The 25325-nt window shown below is 35.2% G+C and overlaps 1 protein-coding gene across 5 annotated transcripts in view; it reads left to right on the top strand.

Moving 5' to 3' along the window:
- The first annotated feature begins 470 nt into the window (after positions 1 to 470).
- The window catches only part of LOC112042894 (basement membrane-specific heparan sulfate proteoglycan core protein), a 202891-nt gene continuing 178036 nt past the window's right edge, over positions 471 to 25325 (top strand). For all 5 annotated transcript variants that reach the window (XM_052890521.1, XM_052890525.1, XM_052890523.1 and 2 more), the window contains exon 1: positions 471 to 629. In XM_052890521.1, the coding sequence (XP_052746481.1) occupies positions 579 to 629 (51 nt within the window). In that variant the 5' untranslated portion in view covers positions 471 to 578. The remainder of the gene's footprint in view (positions 630 to 25325) is intronic.

Genomic DNA, 25325 nt, shown 5'->3' on the forward strand with positions numbered 1-25325 from the left:
TAAACGCTAGTCATTATAAGAACTGGTAAAAAGTCTGTAAAATGTCAAACTTGTGGTTTCAAAAGTATGTTTTTATTTTAAGTTTACCTAAAATAAATGAATTGCAAAGTATTTTCGTTGTAATTATAACAATTTTCAAGTATTAAGAAATATTACTAATTAATCTCTTAAACTTCTATAAATAAAGTTCACTTAACGTACATATTATATGTGTATTAAGTACTCGTATGGTTAAATATAATTGCAATACCAGCTCTCAGCTCTACAATGTAACTTGAAGTTTATAAACAAATTATTTAGGTACGTACTAACTGTTAAAGAGAGTTGTTTGAAGAAATGTTGTTTATACAAAAGGTCCAAAGCATATGCCAGCACCAGCAACAAAGCGCATGCCCGGCTGACCCGATGCAAGATGTAAAGCTGCGTGCACTTATAAAGTTGGGACGAAAAGTTGTAGCGAGTGAGTGCCGCGATTCAAAACCATTCGCGGTTCGACGCTTGCGAGGCACGGTTGGTGCCTCCGCGTGTGCCGTCGGTCGGACTTTACTTTACACCATCAACTTAATCGAAAGAACATCATGAGGGTCCCAACGGCCCTCCTGCTCGTCTTGGCCGCTCTCACCGCCAAGGTAAGTGTTTAAAAATTGCCATTTTGCGAATGCATCAACTTTTCTAACAATACTGAAAACATGAAAACTTTTTACAAATATATATATTATTAATATTGTTGTATATACCAATAGTAACTTAACGCGTAGTAACTAAAAATTTCTCATCGGAAATTGACCAAAAATTTTTGTATGGCTAAACTTTTTTCACATATCCAAAATAAACAACAGTGTGGAGCCGGTTCTGCAAAGGACTGACGCTGAACACAGTTCAAACTTATATAGCTCACGGTTAAAGTCTTGGATGTGATTTTTTAGTGTTATAACATTTGTCTATTCCTCCATCTAAGTATAAGTTAGTATACGATGTCTTGAAAAGAATCCATATCACCTTGGTTTGCCGTAATACTCTATAAATAAATTCCTTCTTGTATTACCGTAGAGTCTTATAAATTGAAAAACTTTGCAAAGTAAAACCTGACTAAGAGTTTGCAGAGTAATCAATACGAGTTTTAGTTGCACACAATATTAATATGAAATTAAGCAAAATTCCTATGCACACATTATTAACACACGTATCAATAAGCGTATGCAAGCGAAATTAGATATAATTATTTTGTAGGTTTACCAAAGCAATATTATACGTTGTCAGCTCAAAGCATTGCTGCAAATAGGCAATTAAATTACGTCGTCGTTTACAATCGAAAAGCTTTAATAAAATCATTTGTTACATTCACATAAAAGGTCTCTTGGTTGTAGATATACTAGTTGACGCCCCGCAGTTTCACCCGCATAGTTCCCGTTCTCGTGAAAATACGGGGATAAAATATATCCTAAGACATATCACAATTAACGTGGCTGTCTTGTGGTAAAAGAATTTTCAAAATTGGTTCAGTAAATCCAGAGATTTCCCTACAATATTACAAACTTTACCTCTTTATAATGTTAGTAGGTATATTCATTTACAAGTTTAAATGAAAATCAATTAAAATAATAAATAAATAAATAAGCCGTTTATTCCATATTTACATTTACATTTCTAAATTACATTTCAAAAGTTGTTAGTTAGTTAGCAAGTTTTCTTAAATTATGTTAGTAATATTAGTAAGTTCTTATTAAATATGGACCCTGAAAGGGAAAAGGCCTCCTCCATCTTCTTCCACAACTCCCTGTCTTTGCCAGATTTCATCCATTCGTTTCCGCCTGTCTGAATGATATCATCAGCCCACCGTCTGATTTGTCTTCCTACATTTCTTTTTCCAATGGTGAACGTTCAATCAATTAAATAAAGTAATATTATTTTTGGGATTGAGAGCAGTGATAGCCTAGTGGATATGACCTCTGCCTCCGATTCCGGAGGGTGTGGGTTCGAATCCGGTCCGGGGCATGCACCTCCAACTTTTCAGTTGTGTGCATTTTAAGAAATTAAATATCACGTGTCTCAATCGGTGAAGGAAAACATCGTGAGGAAACCTGCATACCAGAAAATTATCTTCATTGTCTGCGTGTGTGAAGTCTGCCAATCCGCATTGGGCCGGCGTGGTGGACTATTGGCCTAACCCTTCTCATTCTGAGAGGAGACTCGAGCTAAGCAGTGAGCCGAATATGGGTTGATGACGATTTTTGGGATTACTATTTTTGCGAACTCGATAATTTGTTGCAAATTATATTTATACCGTAGTAAAAACTGCAGTTAGCGTGTAAAACGTTTGTTGTTTTTCTCATTTCTTCTTATTTTCTTATATTTTAATAGTTATTAGTTTCTAAACCGGTTTAATTTGAGACTCATGTAATAGTAAATTATGATAGAAGAGCGGTAAGTTGAAAATTACAGCCGAAGTGATATTGCAGCTCAAGCCAAAGGCAAGAGCTATAGTAAGGAAACAGGCTGTAATTATCAAAGCGCACGTATGTCATACGACGTTTTATAACGCATTTGCGAGGAAACACACTTTGAACACACTTTCTGAAAATTAATTTGCATCTTCGCCTGTTTTCCTTATGATGACATTTTGATACGCTTGTCATTTTTGCACAGATAACGAAGTGCGCAGCGTTTGTTTTTTTAGACAAATGCACCAAAAACAGCCAGTATTACTAATATAGTAAATTAATATTTTTGTGTTTCTGATACAAATAAATGGTTGACATTTATTGTCAAAGTTATTAAAATTAAAGAATTAAATGATTTTTTTATTATATTTTATCTCACAAAGTTAATTTTATTCATCAAATGTTAAGCACTTTTCTGACATAAAAACTCTTTGCCAAGAAAAAAAAAAAGTACCGTTCGTTTATGGCGGAGGTTTTATATTATATTACGGCACGTGTTCATTTTACTTTACTTTACGGCACATGTGCGTAAACGGGTACACTGAAAAATGATTCCAAGTGCGTAGTCTGACAAGCCTAGAACAAACTTAGCCAGGTTCTCTTTTTGTTATCATTAAATTAGTTTGTGGATGGTGTATCATGGTTGCGTCAACAATGTACCGCGATGATAAAGTAACGTTGACTCAAGTCGGTGATATAGGTTACTTTATATTACACTAGCTGACGCCGCGCGGATTCACCCGCGTGGTTCCCGTTCCCGTGGGAACACCGGGATAACGTATAGCCTATAGCCTTCCTCGATAAATGGGCTATCTATCAATGAAAGGATTCTTCAAATCGGACCAGTAATTCCTGAGATTAGCGCGTTCAAACAAACAAACTCTTCAGCTTTATAATATTAGTATAGATTGGCGGACGCCCACGGCTTCACCCGCCTATTTTAAGTTCCCGTCGGAATGCGAGGAGAAAATAAAGTCCATGTTCGTTATCAACCCATATTCGGCACATTGCTGAGCACGAGTCTCCTCTCAGAATGAGAGTTAGGCTAATAGTCCACCACGCTGGCCTAATACGGATTGGCACTTCACACACTTAGACAGTTAATAAAATTATCAGGTATGCAGATTTCCTCAGGATATTTGAGACACGAGTGATATTTTATTTCTTAAATATATATATAATAATAATAAATGCACATAACTGAATAATTGGAAGTACATGCCCCGGATTCGAACCTACGCCCTCCGGAATCGCAGGCAGAGGTCATATGCGGCTCATGTTGTAATGTTTAAAGTCCATGTTACTCCTTAAAATATCAGCTATCTGCCGAATGATCAGTTAAAATCGGTCCATTCGTAGCTGGAACAAACAGTCAGACAGACAAAAAAATTAATAATAGATTTTTAGCCCACTGTGAAATAAATTATATAAAATACTTGTCCTAGGAAATCTATACAGATTCTAAGTTTCATACATTTATGGTGACTACACTTTCTAAATAAAAATTTAGTGAAAAGCTGTTCATTTAAAACTACAAACAGACACTTCAATTATATTTATATAAATTAATTTGAATTAAACCCCAAAAAAGTCTCTGTGTTATGTAGAGTCCTTAGTTAAATAATTAGTGACATTCGCTGACGAAATAACGCTTGATGGATAACCAAAATGGAAACATTTAGTGCTAGCTTGAAAGAAGTCTATTACTGTATACCTACTCCTGATACAGCTCTTTGGTTTCAAAGAAGCGGAGTGTTTATTATACTAAGATTAAACTAGTACCAGACGCCGTATAGGTACATTTTATTTGTTAGAAAAGGACGCCGCAAAATGTAAACAAACTATTTATGCAACGAAAAAAAGTGATAAAAGAATCGGATTGTGGGAACACCGATTCTAGACGTCCTTGATTTTATTAAACATCCGTTTCCAAGAACTCGGAAGATAAACGCTGCTGATTTTTTGCGTGTCTTTAAAGATTATCAAAATGGCTTGCAAGAAAAAAATCACACTAACATTAATTTACTCGTATAACGCGAATTTCGTTGAAATAGTTGGATTGGAAGTTATATCTATCTTTTAATTTTTATTATTTTTGTTATGTATAGAGAGGTAAAGTTCGTAAGAAATCTCTGGAACTACTGAAGTGATTTCGAGATTTCTTTTACCAGTAGAAAGCCACATTATTTACGAGTGTCATAGGCTATATTTTATACTCATTTAAACGGGAACTACGCGTGCGAAACAGCGGGGTGTCGGCTAGTAACTTCAATTAGCGCTTGACGGCGAGGATGATGCAATTTAAGATGTTACATATTTTTCAACATTAATTGTTATTGTTGTCTTCACCTAGTGAGAATGGTGATCCTAATTTGGAGATAGATGAAATTTTAATCTATTACCATCAAAGTCTAGACGTATTTACTTAAATACCTACCTAGGTAAAGTGGACAAAACAACAACGAATGGATTCACTTACGAAAGGAGTTTTTTAAACTATTATCTCCCACGTTTACCTCACATACTCATTTTTCATCTTCACAGTAGTCGGAAATTATGTTACCGGGTAAAAGCATCACCCTTAATATTCAAAATTGTAGACTTTGTACATTTAATTTTCAATTTAAATAAATCATTGAATATTGTACTAAAGTATTTTATTTTCTCGCAATCGCAGTGAAAAACAGAGTGTAACACGTGGGGCTAAACCCACTATAAACTCGGTTTCTATTTAGCGTAAAAAAATACCTCGTATATAATGGGTCTTTTTAGCCCCTTGTAATCTACTATTAAGAGTATATGTTCACACGATAAAACGTTACGCGATGCTTTTTTTCGGGCAGTGTTGCATTTTCAATTTTGGGCGGTGGAAATAAACCTCCCTTTAACTTCATACTATGTTTGAACCCTTTTTTAACGTCCGTTAAAAATACTCTCGTGCGAATGAGGGCTAATGCTCGGTTATTTAGCTGCATTTTTTTTCCTTTTTGACCGACTTCTAAAAAGGAGGAGGTTTTATGTATGTATGTTTTTCTATGGTTTAGTAGTAACTGTACTGAAGCAGCGTTTTGGACCTAAGTTCTCCGTCTGGAACTGGTGCCAGTTACTAAATAGTTGCAGAGTAAAATGTCAGCTTGGTTTGGACATATAATGTGGCTGTTAAGGAGTTAATCTCGCCAACCCACATTGGAACAGCGTAGTGGGACAAAGCTCCGTATCTTCTCTCTTATAAGGAAGGAGGCCTGGTCGATGGGCCGTTTAATAGGCTGATAACGATGAATGAAATATTATAAATAACGAGGATAATTTTGATCGTTGCAACAATAAACAATACAGCCAGCAATATGTTTAAAGTTGCTATCTATTAAGGCAAAATTTGGGCAACACGTTCTATCGAACCGGAAAACTCAATTTGCCTTAAAATAGGAGAACGTCTTGAAAGCTTTTTACGATGAAAGTGTTTGAGGTACGGGCATTAACCACTTTTGTCACGTGTATGAAATATATAATCGTAAACAAATTATTATTATTTTTATAAAAAAATATAAAAAAAGACATCACATAACGTACTGACCTACGTTATGAGATGTATACGCCCAGATATTAACTTTCAGTGGTTGTATTGACAGTTTACTATCTTTTTAACCGAGTTCAAAAAAAGGAAGAGGTAATAAATTCGTCGGAATCGTTTTTTTTTTAATTAAAGTGAAAAATGTCATTTACATTTTCTTCCTAAGCCGTTGGACTATTCATGCAGGGCGTACATTAAGATTTTCGTTTCTTAGACATTGGTTTTTCTTTCATGTGTTTTTTTCGGTAACGACTTCTATAATCGCAAATGTTGGCAACATTAAACTCTGTGAATGTGTGAATATATTGCCCCAACCTTCCCACCCTTAGGGTAGAAACTTTTATTTAAAGGGTCAACTTCGAAGTATACCTGTAGTAATACAAAAAGAATTATCAGAATCAGACCACTCAGTAAAAAGTAATGCGTATTAAACATATGCGTCGAATTGATTATCCTTCTCTCCTTGTTTTCGTCAATTAAAATATATAACAGTCGAGTTTAGAGTTTTCTTTCATTCTCTTCTCATGAATGTATACAAAAATTAGTTCACGCAAATTATTTATAACACTATCAACTCTGTGTAATAAGGGTATGTGACGGAATCAATTAGTCTGTAGCGAATTTGTGATCGAACTGAAACTTCATTAATAAGACTTGACGTCGGGCGGCCTAATATAATGCTATATTGGCAGCAAATGTGGAAATATCATTATTAAATTAGCTAACTGTTGGAAATTTACATTATATATAACTCTTATAATACTGGAACATCAATGCATATAAATAAATTTAGAAGTGTATGTCTGTGATTTCAAAATAACTGTGTTCAAGTGCTCACACGATACTATAATATAATCAACTTTTTTTTTAAAATCCTTCTGGTTCTTGCGGGATTTGTAAAAAACTGATTTTTACACGTCGCGGGCGTCCGCTATTCTAAATTTAATGACTTGTATCACGGTATGATAATAAATTAATAAATATATTTACATCTGAAGAAATTACAGCTTTCTCCTTTACAAAATATCTTTTTATTTTTATTCATAAGAATAATAGAGCTTACCAGAATTGGGTTGAAACATCTAGAAAACGAAAAAACTGTTTTGTTATTCCGCACCAAAAACAGAGATAGAGTCCAAATTCTTTATTTCTAAATCTGTTTTTCATCAGGTTAAAAAGGTTATCAATCCGCCGAGCATGTATATAATTTCAGAATGTTGCATATGGTGTGGTATTGATAGCTTTATATTATTATCATGACATATTTTTAACCTCTTTGCAATTTCTGGGTGACTTATCGCGTGAATATTACAACATCCGTATCTTAGAATCAAAGTTCAGCTGGCCTATTCACTATTTTGGTTTATATTATCAACCTATTAAACATCGAATTAATTGACTAATGTCATTCACCTACTGTGTGATATCCACTAGTAAGAACTGGATGACATTTGTACATAGAATATAATATGTCAACTAGTTTAAGTCAAAGATGGTGAATAAGCCTGCTGGATGGTTTTTTGAATGAATGAATGATATTAAAAATAATAAAATATTATTGAATTTATGTAATAAATTATTACTTAGTCGTATTTTTATTTAACAACAAGTTGACCCAGTTGATTTCGTGTAACCTAAAATTGATAAAGTTTCTTATACAAACTTGACTAATAATTTTAATTTATCGATTTTCATACTATTCTTTTTTTTTTAATAAACCCACAACTATATTACAGTACAGTTTATATGTAAAGCCCTTTTTGAGTTTCATCTGCAGTAATGGATTGTAATTCATTATATTTATACTAGCGGACTCGCTCAAGCTTCGCTTTGACTTATTAATTTATTTATTTGCACTTCTTCCCTATCCCTACCTTACACTACCATACTCCTACCCCTACCCCTACCCTACCCCTACCCTACCTCTACTCTACCCCTACCCTAACCTACCCTATCCCTATACCATAAACCTACCCTACCACTACCCTACCCTACCCCTACCCTACCCCTACCCTACCCCTACCCTACCCCTACCCTACCCCTACCCTAAACCTACCCTACCCCTACCCTACCCCTACCCTACCCCTACCCTACCCCTACCCTACCCCTACCCTACCCCTACCCTACCCCTACCCTACCCTACCCCTACCCCTACCCTACCCTACCCCTACCCTACCCCTACCCTACCCCTACCCTACCCCTACCCTACCCCTACCCTACCCCTACCCTACCCCTACCCTACCCCTACCCTACCCCTACCCTACCCCTACCCTACCGCTACCCTACCCCTACCCTATCCCTATACCATACCCCTACCCTACCACTACCCTATCCTAGGATTTAGGGGTTTGAAAAATAGATGTTGGCCGATTCTCAGACCTACTGAATATGCACAAAAAATTTCATCAAAATCGGTCGAGCCGTTTCGGAGGAGTTCAAGTTCGAACACCGCGACACGAGAATTTTATATATTAGATTTTCATTAATATTTTCCTGTATGGCTTTTATTGAAATATTTCAAGTATTTGAAGAACTTTCAAAAATGGTTACCAAGTCATCTTACATGTATCTAGGCAAACTTTGCTGCCACGAATTCGAGGTGGTTTTAGGTTTAATCTTAATAATTCGATTTAATTTTCTAGTTTTTTCATATCGTATTGTGGTCTTTAGAGCCTATCACCTCTAAAGACCACCAAACCTAGTGGATATGACCTCTGCCCCCGATTTCGGAGGGCGTGGGTTCGAATCTGGTCTGGGGCATGCACCTCCACTTTTCAGTTGTGTGCATTTTAAGAAATTAAATATCACGTGTCTCAAACGGTGAAGAAAACATCGTGAGGAAACCTGCACACCAGAAAATTTCTTAATTCTCTGCGTGTGTGAAGTCTGCCAATCCGCTTTGGGCCAGCGTGGTGGACTTTTTGCCTAACCCCTCTTATTCTGAGAGGAGACTCGAGCTCAGCAGTGAGCCGAACATGGGTTGATAATGATGATGATATTATTTCCTTATATACCCGTAGGTTGACCAATAAGCAATCTATCTGATATGGAACATACCAAAATAGGTTGACAAAGTTGGTCTACACTAGTAAAATTTGTACACTTGGTTACAAAATTAGAAATAATACTAAGATATCTAGAACTTGTCTTAGAACTTAAATTTAGTTAGGCGTTGCACTAACACAAACTTCTTGTTAGACTATAACAGGAAACAGTGGTTGCGGTGTCCAGTTACGGTAACTTGATACAATAGTTGATATCTCTGGTCACCATAATATAAGAGATTGCGGGGATGCTTCTATGAAGTCACACCTTCAATGCCACTAAGATCAAACATCACATTGACGTTCGTATGTGTGTTTGTTAATCCTCTATATTGCACTGATCTTTGATATTTGGATTTGACTAATTACAAGCACTTTCGAAACGTCAAACTTATTTTTTATTATTAATTCACTAGCTGCACCCTGCGTTGTTACCCGGAAAGAATTTGGTATGTAACGTAATTTAATTTTTCTGGCATAAAAAGTATGTGTTTAAAATCTATCGTCGCCATTTCAAAATTTAGATAATTCGGTTTAGAAGTCGCGACGTAATATAGTAACAAACATCCCTACGAACTTTCGCGTATATTAATAGGATTAATACATAAAAAAAAAGAATAGTCGGGTTATTTGTGAAATAAATAAAATTATAACATTTTAAATTGCAATCACAAATCTTTCAACGTAATTAGATGAATATCATAAATTTCTAGCTTCTATAAATTTTATTGAATCTGATGTTTTTTATTTTTTGATAAATTAAATTCTTTGTCTGTAATAAAATATTGTATTTAATTCTAGGTACCGTCCATGCTAACTATATGTGGTTAAATTAATTCTTTGTCTATGTTTCGTAATTAATCTATACTAATATTATTAAGCTGAAGAGTTTGTTTGTTTGTTAGTTTTTTGATTGAACGCGCTAATCTCAGGAACTACTGGTCCGATTTGAAAAAATCTTTCAGTGTTAGATAGCCCATTTATCGAGGAAGGCTACAGTCTATATATTATCCCCATATTCTTACGGCAACGGGAACCACGCGGGTGAAACCGCGCGGCGTCAACTAGTATTACTATAATAGTCATATCTATATGTCGGTGTAGGCATTGTATTTAAAGTAAGTGACCGCACGCAAGATTGTGCGGAGGTTATCCGTCATGTTATCGCAGTACTTACTGTGTCAATTTTCCAATTTTAGTACTCGATAATTGTATGAAACGTTTTTTTTCTCCCGATTTTTGGAACAGTTATCTGTTCAGTTTATCGTCTGTGACCCAACCCGACTTGCACAATTATATTATATTGATAAGAACGATTCTTGGTACATCAATATAATTATTATAATAATTAAATGTACAATTATTATTAACAGGGAGTTTATAATTCGAGATAAACTGTGTAAGCGTTCTCGTGAATGATTGATTATGATTATGATGAGATTGAAATTCCGGTAGGATACCGGTTGCACTTTTTTAACGATTTTCGTTTAGTAATAAAATAAATATAAAGTTAAAAAATTGTCTTACTTTGTTCTTTTTAACTAGGAATCGAAAAATTATAAAATTCGTAATCGTATTATCTTAAATTGTATGGGGTTATCTAAACCGTTTCTATTTTTGCAGACATAATAAAAAAAAAACAAGTGCAAACAAGTTATACTTAGAACCGTTCATAAGCCAGGTCCTATGTACTACGGGTATAAATAAAAATATTTTCACAGAAATTTTATTTAAAATAAAATAAGTGAATAAATCGAACTAAGTAAATCGCGAAAGATATAATGCGATATATATATTTTTTGATATATTACAAGACGCCAGTCACTTAAATGTATACTTACTAATACTAATACTAAATAACTACTTACTAATATTTGACAGGTGCTCAACGACGTAAATCATGAACCCATGAATGACAACCGGGGTTGATGACAATTTCTGTGTCTATTTATACATTATGTATTTTATAAGTATACGTCATGTTAAATTCCTCTATCTTAGTGTCTTCCCATAACACAAACTATTCGCTTACTTTGGGGCAAGTAATGTGTGTATTGTGTAAGTATATTTATTTCATCATCATCATCATCATCATCATTATCATTAACAGCTGATGGACGTCCACTGCTGGACATAGGGCTCTTGCATGGACTCCCAAACAAAACGGTCTCGAGCCGCCAGCATCCAGCGGCTCCCTGCAACCCGTTTGATCTCCTCGGTCCACCTAGTGGGGGGTCGACCAACACTGCGCTTTCATATGCATGCATATTTATTTATAATCATAGCGAAATAAAGGCATGTTTATTTCTTTACTGTATCAAAAATATGAATTAAATAACATCGCAACGAATACGTAAATTGTGGACGACAACGTGACAATCGGTAATAATAACCTAAATAATTATTATCGAAACATTAACCTGCAGAGGTTACAACTTACGAACAACATCCCGTATTTGTTAAGTAAAACATAAATGATCGGGCAACAATTTTCGTGAATAATTATTTATTGTTTCAATATTTCGTCGAAAAGTTTTAATGATTAATTATTATTACAAGTAACTTTTGTGATCGAAATTCAACATGTTGCTAGCATTATACAATAATAACTGTCCGTAACAAATACTATATTAGTCTTTTTCGGATCTTTAAATTTTATCTTTACTTTTGATCTCAATACTACGTAACACAAACTACTACATACAAAACTTCCTAATTATCAGTATTTTAGTTTTCGATTGATATATCTATGATCAACGTGTAAATAGAGGAAAAAAGTGACTGGATAAGTCTGTCTGTAGTTCATGACTTATTTGACTCCTTTTTGCACTTACATACAAAGATTTTTTTAAAAACACTTGAGTTTTTGGTTACATAAACCATTAGCAGGCTACCATTATAGATAATATCAGATTAGATCGCAGGAATATATGTTTGGCGGGAGGCTTCGGCCGTGGCTAGTTACCACCCTACCGGCAAAGACGTACCGCCAAGCGATTTAGCGTTCCGGTACGATGCCGTGTGGAAACCGAAAGGAGTGTGGATTTTCATCCTCCTCCTAACAGGTTAGCCCGCTTCCATCTTAAATTCCATCACTTACCATCAGGTAAGATTGTAGTCAAGGGCTAACTTGTAAAGAATAAAAAAACAAAAAGCTTAGGTTCCATATTGGGACTTCAGCGGTGTCATTTGGTAAAACATCACAAATTGTTTTCTGTAGTTATTGGCAGGAAACATATTATGTTTGGAAGCAGTGTGACAGAGATCAAAATTCAGAAAATATTCAATATTATTTTATTTTTATAATTAATCACAAAATTATAACAAAAAAATGACAAAGATAATATTTTTTTTTATTAAAAATGTAGGTTACATTATAAATAGACGTTTTATGTAAAAAATTAGGTACTTCAAATGGGTTGTGCGACTGTACAGCGCTGCAATTAGTCTGAAATGCAGCGCCTCGTACAACTGTCATTCTCCATTCCTTTTCATAAACTACCTTTATGGCAACAGTGAATAGGCATCTTCTAGTCAAACGCGCTTCATCTAAGACACAATCATCATTTTCCACTATGTCTAATTGTGGGTCAAGTCATATAGTCTATCAGCACAGTAATAATAACTATTATAGAATCCCACTTCTGAATTTAAGTTCAATAAACTTAAATTCAGAAGTGGGATTCTATAATAGTTAATATTTCCGTGGTCGACCCCCCACTATGTGGACCGAAGACATCAAACGGGTTGCAGGGAGCCGCTGGATGCTGGCGGCTCGAGACCGTTTTGGACCGGACCATTGGAGGTCCATGCAAGAGGCCTATGTCCAGCAGTGGACGTCCATCGGCTGATAATGGTGATGATAACGTTCATAATAAAAGTATCAAAATGATGTACAAACTTTCTTGGATTTTACTTAATTCTTATAGTGAAGTTTTTTTTTTACCACAAATAAGTAACCAAAGTTTTCTACCAACAATCTTTCTTTCAAAATTCACCAAAATAGAGGTTGAAGCTAGAAAACATAACAAACAGACATAATTATTTTCGGAATTGTAAAAAGACCTTTTCCAGATTTTTCTAAAATGAAGAATTCCAACATTCTTTAATTTGCTAAATTTATCACAATTTACCTACCACTATAGTATGAAAAACTAAATGTATAGAAAAAAGTTAAAAATCATGAGCTTGCAATGCTCTTGTGAGGCTTTTAAGACTCTTTCAGAATAGTGATGTACAGAATATGCTACCTTTAAATGCTTAAATTATATTTCTCATAGAGATTCTGATGATGCAGCAATTCTGGAATGCTAGATTGCTCAACGGATTGTATATATTTGCTGGTATATTATTATCACCGTACCACAAATACGTATACAAATCGCAGTACACCCCAAGTAAAACTGACAAACAGAACAGAGACAGACAAATATACCGATCCTGTAACCTATAAGACCTCGTTATAAACAATGTCATTTCATATTGTGCCAAAGTGTTTGTATCAAGTGGTACGAATTTAATTTTCTTTGGGACGGCTTACCTTCGTCAAAATTCCATACTTCGGCGGTATCTAAATTCTTTTATTTTAACACATAACATAACAAAATATAAAGTTTCAAAATTGGACATTGATATTGATATATGCTAAACATGATCCCTAATAAGTAGTTGAAAATCTGTTAATGGATTAAACCTGTTAATTCAATGATTTTCCAAAAACATATCCAATTAGTAAAATCAGTTTCATTACATTAACTCTACTTATTAATTTGTACCATTGATGTCTGCTCTGATCTAAAGCCGATTAATAACGGTATCGGAAAGTAATTGCCTTAATTTTCAATCACTATAGATTTTGGGATGTAGGTACTCGATACCTTCAATATTGTTGAGTATACCCACCAACGATAATTTATACTATAGATAAACGTGCCTACAAAAGTGATCCGAATTTAGCTACTCCATTGAGCGCACATATGCACAATTTTGTGTTTACTTACGTTATATATTTATGTAAATATAGTTTTTACACTTCCTTAATACACAACTCGACTTTGTAGACAATATATATTCTTCAATATATATATATATATATATATTATTCAATTATTAGTATTAGTAGACAATATATATATTATTCAATTACTAGTTATATATGTTTACATAACTTTCGCTGTTTAATAAGCAACTGAATAAGATCCTCGCCTCGGTTTAGATGCGCCAGTGACTCTAATATAAAGTACTTTTACTTACTTTTACTTTAACTTTTATACTTTATAGAGGTACGTTTAGGGCAATCAATCTAATAATTTAATCAGAATATCTGAATCAATTTAATGATTTTATGAGAATATCTGATCTGATGATAAAAATAATCTCTACAAACGAATGTGTATCAGAAATGTATCCAGTAAATATTATGATTTGCGGTTCGTCTTACTTACATGGTAACATATAAAGTGTTATAAAACATTGTGAGCGCTATAATGTGGCATTATAAAGCGGATGATTATAGTCGACCTTGAATAGATACAGTGTATCACAGGCGCTGAAAAGTGTACATATAGCTTGGAAACTTCGTTCGTAACACTCCCGATGTTGCGCAGGCCGGGGGCCGTGTATGACGAATAAAAAACCCATGACTTATGCGCGTCACATCCTCGCACGCAAGTTTTTGCATCCGCGCAGTCTTTCCCCCTGTCGCCCGCAAATCATGGGAGTTTTATCAACGAATTTGCCAGAATATAGTAGGTACCTACACTTAATCTTTACTATGTTTTAAGAACATGTAAAAATAAAAACTCGATTATCCAGACAAATCGGATTCACGATTATTCGAATTGCCAACCTTGATCGAGTAGCTTTTGATAAATAAAAATTGAGAGTCGTGATAGCTCAGTTGGACCTCTGCCTTCGATTTGGAGAGAATAGGTTCAAATCCGGTCCGGGGTATGCACCTCCAACCAGTTAGATGCATTTTAAGAAATTAAATATCACCTGTCTCAAGCAGTGAAGGAAAAACATCGTGAGGAAACCGTACCTGAAGCATACCTGAGAATTTTCTTATTTATTTACGTGAGTGAAGTCTGCCAATCCACATTGGGCCAGCGTGGAGGACTATCAGCCTAACCTCATTTTGAGAGAAGATACGTGCTCATCAGTGAGCCGAATAATTATTATCAACCTATATTCGGCTCACTGCTGAGCTCGAGTCTCCTCTCAGAATGAGAGGGGTTAGGCCAATAGCCCACCATGCTGACCCAATGCGGATTGGCAGACTTCCCATACGCAGAAAATTAAGAAAAGTCTCTGTAATGCAGGTTTCCTCACGATGTTTTTCCTTCACCGTTTGAGACACGTGATATTTAATTTCTAAAAATGCACACAACTGAAAAGTTGGAGGTGCATGCCCCGGACCGGATTCGAACCAACACCCTCCGGGATTGAAGGCATAGGTCATATCCACTGGGCTATCACGGCTATTTAAAAAAAGCTTTATTGGTGAGCCGAATATAGGTTGTGAATGATGATGATGATGATTACCTAATTATCTATAGATATTATAAAACAAAGTGTCTGTTTGCGATGAACTCAAAGAACATTAAACGGATTTTGATGCGGTTTTCATCAATATGCTCCAGTTTCAGAAGAATACGTGCATCGAGGGTGTTTTGTTACCATTTACAGTAAAATCTTACTTTACTTGATTTAATTATTATTGCATTTTTGAAAGAATTAAATTCTAACATATTGTGTGAAGAGTAAAAAAATATATATATTAAGAATATATATTTCCGGCCTCGAAAATGTTGTTCTAAATAGATCAATGAGGTGAATAGTTCATCAAGTAAAGTACGCGGCTGATAGCGATATTATATTCACGATATGAAAGATTTCACAGATAAAATCGTACTCGGAATACTATCTACGGATATATCTACTAACATTACGAATGTTTTTTCGTTTCCCTTATTACAGATTACTATTAGAACTCTTTTGTTTAATATTATACTATTTACTCGTACTTATAATTATATTAATGTATGCATTCTGAGGTTTGTGAGGTTTTAGGAGGTAATTTCTAGATCTTTTAACCGATTTTGAAAATAGTTTAACCAATAGAAAGCTACATTTTCATCGAGTCATCATTCTCAACCCATATTAGGCTCACTGCTGAGCTCGAGTTTCCTCTCAGAATGAGAGGGTTTTAGGCCAATAGTCCACCACGCTGGCCCAAAGCGGATTGGCAGACGTCACACACGCAGAGAATTAAGAAAATTCTCTGGTATGCCGGTTTCCTCACGATGTTTTCCTTCACCGTTTTTTGAGACACGTGATATTTAATTTCTTAAAATGCACACAACTGAAAAGTATGAGGTGCATGCACCGGACCGGAATCGAACCCACGCCCTCCGGAATAGGAGGCAGAGGTCATATCCACTGGGCTATCACGGCTTTTTTTATAAATAACGCTGGATTTTCATCGAGTAACCTAGGCTATATTTAATCACGGAAAGGGGAACTATGAAAGACGTTTGATAGTGAGGAAATAAAGTAAATAATAAAGTCCACGAAAAAACAAAAAATCGTCATCTAAAAATACCAGTAGGTATCATAAGTGTGGCGCCTATAATTATGTATATGATAATTATTGAAAAAGAAAAACATAATGGAGTTATAAAAATAAATATACATTATAGCTGTATAGAACAAAGATAAGCTTAGATAACCCGACTGGCCTATTTTGATATGGACTTGCTCAATCTAAGTGCATCAGGTATAAGTAAGTACCCATATCTACAAGGTGCATATATTATCGTGATCATACTATTATAAACGTAAAAGTTTGTATGGATGTTTGTTACTCTTTAACGCCGCTACTACTGAAGCGATTTGATTGAAATTATACCCTGGGTTAAAGTTTGCGAAAAATGGATGATTTTGATGGTATGAATGTTTGTTACTCTTTCACGCCTTTATTTTGATTTATAGATTTATCTGGATTAACACATAGGCTACTTTTTATCCCGGAAAAATCCATGGTTCCCACGGGATTTGTGAAAAACTGAATTAAATGCGGACGAAGTCGTTGGCGTCTACTAGTATTCAATAAATACTTTGCATCCGCATACAATCTTAGAAAGTTTATGTTTAAAAAAAAGTATTATTTTGTACATATTGCAGACATCACATTATATTAATTCATATTTACAATCGCCTTATTGAAGCATAATTTAATCATCATCATCATATCAGCCAATGGACGTCCGCTGCAGGACATAGGCCTTTTGTACGGACTTCCAAACATCACGATACTGAGCGAGAAAATTTAATAAGAGCCATTTTTACGGTTGAAATATTAGATAAGGACCACTATCATTAGTTAAGAGATAACAGGCTTCAAGAGAAGGTAAACTATTAAATGATTTCATAGTGTTATATAAAAACTATCTTACTTTGAAACGATAGTCTCGCTTTATCTTACTTATATATTAAATAAGATAACCCGTTTTTGTTACATTTTTCATTGATGCTCCGCTCTTATTATTGACTAGCGGGCGCCCGCGACTTCGTTCGTTTAAGTTTTTTACAAATCCCGCGGGAAACATGGATATTTCCGGGATGAATAGAAGCCTATGTGTTAATCCAGAGTAAAATCTAATTTCATTCCAAATTTCAGTTAAATCACATCAGTAGCCGCAGCGTAAAAGAGGAACAAACATATTTACACACTTGCACACTTACACACACACTTACACACTTACATTATATACAAACTTTCGCCTTTATCATATTAGTGTGATTACCTTCCTCGATAAATGAAATCCTACACAATAATTATTTTGCGATTAGAACCAATAATAATTAGTGATATAAAGAAGCGCTTCCAGCGAAACTAACAGATTTCTTCTTTATAATGTTTTAGTTTAGATTTAAAACTTTAATAAAATAAATATTGTAGATATCCAACTAAGAAAATCACTTAATGCATTTTGCTCGTCATTAAAAACTAGCGGAAGCCCACGAAAAATTTAGTTTTTCACAAATCCCTCGGGAATCATGAATATTTCCGGGATGAAAAGTAGCATATGTGATAATCCAGAGTAAAATCTATTGCCATTCTAAATTTTAGCCAAATCGGTTCTGCAGTTGCGACGTTAAAGAGTAACAAACAACCATACAAACCTTCGCGTTTATAATAATAGTAGGATTACGAAGTATTTTCACCGAATGGTTCATCAATACCTGTATTAGTCTAAACATGATTTCAATAAGTACTAAATAAATACTATAATTGATTTTTATGCAATTTACCGTCGAAAAATATTTATTCTATATCTCAGGAATAACATATTTTTCCAGAATAAAAGGTATGATGAGAGCCGTGATTGCCGAGTGGATACGACCTCTGCCTCCGATTCCGGAGGGTGTGGGTTTGAATCCGGCCCGGAGCATGCACCTCGAACTTTTCAGTTGTGTGTATTTTAAGTAATTAAATATCACGTGTCTCAAACGGTGAAGGAAAAACATCGTGAAGAAACTTGCATACCTTTGAGAATTTTCTTAATTATCTGCGTGAGTGAAGTTTGCCAATCCGCATTGGGCCAGCGTGGTGGACTAACCTAACCCCTCTCATTCTGAGAGGAGACTCGAGCTCAGCAGTGAGCCGAATATGAGTTGTTTATAATGATGATGAAAATGCTCCAGGTAGCGTAATATTATGATGATTGGCATAACTGTAACTTTAAAAATGAAGGTTTTTCCGTACAAACTTTCAACTGCTATTTCCCCCCTTTCTATTTTTATTTTAGGATCAAAAAGTACCCTATGGTGTACTTTGAGGTCCCATTTACCTTTATACCAAAATTCATCTTGATCGGTTCAGCCGTATAAATGTAACAGACTAAAAGACAGATTTATTTTCGCATATATAATATTAGTTTAGATGTAGATAATATGTACCTACTTATAACTAATTATGTTGCAAACTGGCGGCAAATTAGTAAATCCGCCACTGATAAAGAACACAAAAAAAATCACCTTTGAACTAAACGGTTTGGCGTCAGAGATTATAAACAAGGTACCTACTTATTTACGTATAGTTTCGACACTTACGTAAGATTTTTTTTACTTATGAGCACATAGTTTTCTATAAATATAGTGATTTTTGTGGCGATATTACGGAACTAAATAGTTATAATCGCTATAATTTTGTCGTTTAGTTCTCGGTAATGATATTCGACAAATAAATAGTAATTAGGTACCAAAAAATGGTTACTAGATTCGGCAGACGATGTTTTACAAAACTAAAAACGTAATTTATAAATGAGGGGTGGGGATGGGAGGGTGAGAATCAGTTTACGACCTAAAGAATAAAAAAAAATCAGCGCCTTTTTGGAGGAGTGCGATCACAAATACCGTTTCGTGGTCGCACTCATCCGCAAAGGCTCTGAAATCTCAATACACGAGATTTTTATATATTAGTAAATATAACGCATTCGAATTAGTTTTTTAACCGACTTAAATGGAGGAGGTTCTACGTTCGGCTGTATGTATGTTTTTTATAAGTGCCAAACTTGTGTCGTGTTTTAAAGCCGTTTCTGCAAGAACTACAGAAACTTTGTAATTTAAACGGCTTGAATTGAATGATACATCACTGGCTTGGCACCGCCTTCAAACTGATCTGAAGGTAGCACATAGGTACGATGTTATTTTTTGCTTTTTAGTTGAGGTTAATTTTTGTGTTGGAAGTCGGTTGAATTTTTAATTTGATTAATTTTATATATTTATAAGAGGGAAACTGAAAGAAAGACATAGATGGCCTCGACGCGACGTCTCTCGTCTTAAGAGCTTTACATGAACTCTATTATACCTACCTATTAGACATACGTTGCTAGTAGGTAGTTTTTTTTTATAAAAGAATATATTTACGACGAATATTCCTATTCCCCTCCAATAGTCCGGCCCCTTTAAAGTTGATCTATTGAACGTATTTCCTCATATCCGATTTCTATCACATACAACCTCCATATAGCCTTAAGCCTCCTCCAAACTAGTTTTTTTTTATAAAAGAATATATTTACGACGAATATTCCTATTCCCCTCCAATAGTCCGCCCCCTTTAAAGTTGATCTATTGAACTTATTTCCTCATATCCGATTTCTATCACATACAACCTCCATATAGCCTTAAGCCTCCTCCAAACTTAGCTTGATCTAACCGCGAATACCTCTTGAAACAAATTTTCAATCTCATGTCTCATCATCATCATCATCATTATCAGCCGATGGACGTCCACTGCTGGACATATGCCTCTTGCATGGACTTCCAAGTACAACCCTCTCGAGCCGCCAGTAGTTCATGCTCCATACAACCTGCTAGATGTACTCGTAAGATGTACTAGTTGGGGGTCGACCAACACTCCGCTTTCCAGTGCGGGGTCGTCATCTTGGACCCGACGTCCATCGGCTCTTCGAACTATGTGGTCTGCCCGTTGCCACTTCAGCTTCGCGACTCGCTGAGCTATGTCAGTGACTTTGGTTCGTCTGCGGATCATTTCTGATTCGATCACGCAGAGAACCTCCAAGGATAGCTCGCTCCATCGCCCGCTGAGTGACTTTGAGCCTTCTAATAGGACCTCTAATAAAATGTAATTTTTAACCGACTTCAAAAAAAGGAGAAATTACTTAATTCCAGTGTAATTCGAAAAAAAAAGTAATATTATGTGTTTTGGATGAATTATTCGTGATATTAGTTTTTTTTTCCGACGAAATTCATTTAAAGATGCTACTAATGCAAACAACAACGACCTTTAGTAGATCACTACAAATGGACAAACTTGATGTTTTTAAAGTGTTTGTATAAGCTAACATATTTTAATTTGATGTAAAGTTATAATATTTTACTAGAAACACTTAGATACTAGAGTAAATTAAGTTAGTGGTTCACATCAAGCGGTTGCAATTAAGTTTCCGAGACAACGCTACAGGCGACCTTGTACGAGACAAACACGTCGCGTCACAGCTTAAGATGTACACGAGAGGAATAAACAGACATGTTGTTTTGAATGGGAACATTAATACCCATTTATGTTAATACTAGCTGGCGCCTGGGACTTAGTCCTCATGGAAATTGATGTAAACTTGCCACCTCTATTTCACCCCCTTTTATTTATAGTTTCGCATGTTTTATATAACTATCTGACGCCAGGCGGTTTCACCCGTCTGGTTTCCGTTTCCGTAGGAATACCGGGATAATATACCGCTTCCATCATAGACTGCATCATCACTTAGGTGCCATCAGGTGAGATTGTAGTCAAGGGTTAACTTGTTTATCTTTATTTTTAATTAAATTTTATAAAGTTTTACAATAATATTAAAACTATGTACCTACACATCTATAACTACATATTAAAAAAATCAATAAGGAAATATACTAAATTTAAATTATATCTAAAAGCTCGGGCGTCGTAGAATTCGTCCGAATTGACGATCATTGGTAAAGTGCCCAGAAGGCTGGCAGTATTGCCACGTTGTATGGCAATACTAATTCTTTGGCCTAAATATAGGCCAGCCTTCTGGTCACGACAGGTGTCGATTAAACGCTTTGCAATTTCTTTGTAAAGAAAGCGTGTACTCGGACCCCACGGTCCTAGTGTTTCGACCGTAAAGAATTAAAAAAAAATCAGAAAATCTTGAAGGACATTATTACTTACCAATTTTTACAAATACTAACATTGGCAGATACATTCGTGTTTGCGTATCTAGTTTCGCTTACATTATTTATTTATTATACCTGAGTATTCGTTATACGTACTTAGTTCTATTTATACTAATATTATAAAGCTGAAGAGTTTGTTTGTTTGTTTGATTGAACGCGCTAATCTCAGGAACTACTGGTCCGATTTGAAAAATTCTTTCAGTGTTAGATAGCCCATTTATCGAGGAAGGCTATAGGCTATATATTATTCCCGTATTCCTACGGGAACGGGAACCACGCGGGTGAAACCGCGCGGCGTCAGCTAGTACAGGATACCTTACAATTTATAATAATTGATTGATACTAAAAAACTTACCAATTTGTACCTAGACCTAAACATAGATACTCCTCCTGTTTGAAAATCGGTAATAATTACATAAGAGTTACCTTCTTCAGCTTTATTTCATGACTATGACTGCCTAGGTGACAGTTAACCAACGTCTCTATCATTATCAGCTGCTGGAGGTTTACTGTTTAGATAAAAGCCTCCTGTAAAGTATTTAAAATAAAACTTTCTCGAGCCGCCAGCATAAAGCGGTTCTCTCCGACCCGCTTGATGTCATCAGTGTTTGAGGATGCTACAACTTTTTAAATCTTTAATAAGTCTTTATTTATCAAAGCTTCATATCACTATTAGGTTAAAGCCCTACCTCCTGTACTAGTTATTACTGTATTACAGAAGGCAGTGTTTTCCCATTTTCAATGCTACAGTAGGTTGATAAACAATTTAAGTTATAAAAAAAAGTATTCAATTTACAGACGTAAAATAAACTTTATTCTTTTTATGGCATTTATTTGAAAATACTTAGTTCGCACAATTAGTCTACAAAATGTTTCATATTCAACCTATTTTCGCCTTTTAGCTTTACGTGGACCCTTAACAATTTATAATAGTTGCAAAAAAGGAAGATTGAGTTCAATCATGGTTAATAATATATTTTTTAAACTGTCGCGACATCCAAATCACAATATGTACCAACAATGACTGAAAACCGGTTTTGATTATGCCTTGCTTTGATGCAGTTTCATAGCAGAATATGTTGAGGCGTCTGGAACGTGGGTGGCTTGAAACACGCAATAGCTATACCACACGAGAAGAAAATCGACGATTTCTGGGCTAAATGAGTCACGTAGTCGTCTGACCGCCAAACTAATAATACCAATATCACTAAAGTTGTATGTTGCAGTCAATATTAACCTTTGTTATACGTTGCTTTTAAATGCTTTAACTCAACCATACTCAAAGTATGTTCCGCGGAACCCTGGGGTTCTGCGAAGCCCTTGTAGGGGTTCCGCGAGAGTTTTGAAAAAAAAAAAAACAAAAGCCTCTCTCAGGTCGAACGTTTTTACGCGTAGATTCATGAGGCGCAGCCGAACTTAGTCGTAATAAGTAGTCGTAGTAAGTAATAGTTGTTACTTATTTTTAATTAAAATAAGTAACAACTATTACTAAATAAAAAAACCTTTATAAAAAAATTGTTTTATTATAAGTTACTAGCGGACGCCCGCAACTTCGTCCGCGTGAAACTACCCCTACCCTATGTTGAAATTTTTCCTGAATTTTCTTTGCTATAAGCCTCACGGAGCCCGTGACCTTTTCAACGAATGCAAAACCGTGGAAATCGGTTCGTGCGTTCTGGAGTTATAGCGTCAGGAAGGAAAACTCGGTATTTTTTTAAAGTATTTTTTTGTAAAAGTATTTTTTTTATATCCTATGTCCTTCTCCTGGCTCTAAACTACCTCCCTGCCAATTTTCAGCTAAATCGGTTCAGCCGTTCTTGAGTTATAAGTGGAGTAACTAACACGACTTTCTTTTATATATATAGTCTTATTTGGTTAAATTACCACAAATACCACTCGTAATACATATTTAAAAGAGAAATATATTGTACCCGTAATTACAATTAAACTAAATATTTTATTAATACTTCTATAAAACAATATTTTTTAAAAAATAATAACACAATAAATACCAAATATACTATGTCTATCTGTTTTATTTTGTTTTCGCATCTAAACCGATGAACTATGACAAAAAAGTGATAACTTTGAAAAACTTTGAAAAAAGCAACCTTTTGAAGCAAATAAAATATTTAGGATAACTTAATGAAATAACATAATATTCTTTAATTTTTCTATCTGAAAATAATTTGACTTGTTTTAAAAGTAAAGATTACTTAAGTAGGTAGGTACTGTTAAGAGCTTTGAACGATAAGTATGACGACATTGTCGGCTCCAAAACAGATGGTGATGACAGAAGGCCTCCTATTTTATTATGATTAGTAAAAGATCTCACGGTCGTTCTCAATTTGAATTCAGTGGTAGGCAGACAAAATCATAAACATCATATCAGCCAATGGACGTCCACTGCAGGACTTAGGCCTTTTGTAGGGACTTCCAAACAGTCCAAACATTCAGATCATTCCAGCACCGCCACCAAGGTATTTAGCGTTCCGGTACGATGTCGAGTAGAAACTGAAAAGAGTGTTGATTTTCATCCTCCTCCTAACAAGTTATCCCGCTTCCATCTTAGATTGCATCATCACTTACTATCCGGTGAGATTGTAGTCAAGGGCTAAATTGTAACACAGGGCTCGAACCCCCTCATGAAACGAAATCACATGGGCTAACCACTGACCAAAGTATAATAAACAATAAAAGTAGTCTCAGAGGTATTTGTTTTGCCTAGGAAGGAAGTAGTGGGTGAGAATGTTTTCCTAGAAAGATTATTATTGTAACTACTACTACTTACTAAGTATTTTATATAACATCCGGGACAGTAATATAACATTGAAGACGTATAGGTATGAGGTGTCTCTTTGTTGCAGTGCTTATGAGGCTTCACATCACAACGTCCAGGGTTCTATTTTTTAAAAATAGACCTTTTATTTCTTAGAAAAAAGTCTTACGCAAGAAGAAGAAGAGCACGTTTAGATATATGTTTCGGTATTTTTTATTAATATCCTTTAACGATCGTTAAAAATTTAAACCTGGAAATCCGTTTTAAAACAGCATGGTGGGTCCGAATAACGTAATCGCCTAATAGGAGGGAGAATAGAGAACTCGAAACGTTAATTCATAAGAAACTAGTAGAAAGTTTATAGATTTTTCTCGAAAATTAAGATACGAGCTTACTTTGAGTAAAACAATTTGGATGCCTATAACTAACAAATAAGCGTGTTTCATGAAAATCGTAAACAGAAAAACTATAATATATTATGATCAAATAAAATAAGACCTAGCTGCAATCATCATCATCATTATCAACCCATATTCGGCTCACTGCTGAGCCCGAAGCTCCTCTCAGAATGAGAGGACTATTGAGTCCACCACGCTGACCCAATGGGGATTGGCAGACTTAACACACGTAGAGAATTAAGAAAATTCTCTAGTATGCAGGTTTCCTCCCGATGTTTTTCCTTAAAATGTACACAACTGAAAAGTTGGAGGTGCATGGCCCGGACCGGATTCAAACCCACCCTCCGGAATCGGAGGCAGAGGTCATATCCT

This window comes from Bicyclus anynana, chromosome Z (assembly GCF_947172395.1).
Source record: "Bicyclus anynana chromosome Z, ilBicAnyn1.1, whole genome shotgun sequence".
NCBI classification, from domain to species: domain Eukaryota; kingdom Metazoa; phylum Arthropoda; class Insecta; order Lepidoptera; family Nymphalidae; genus Bicyclus; species Bicyclus anynana.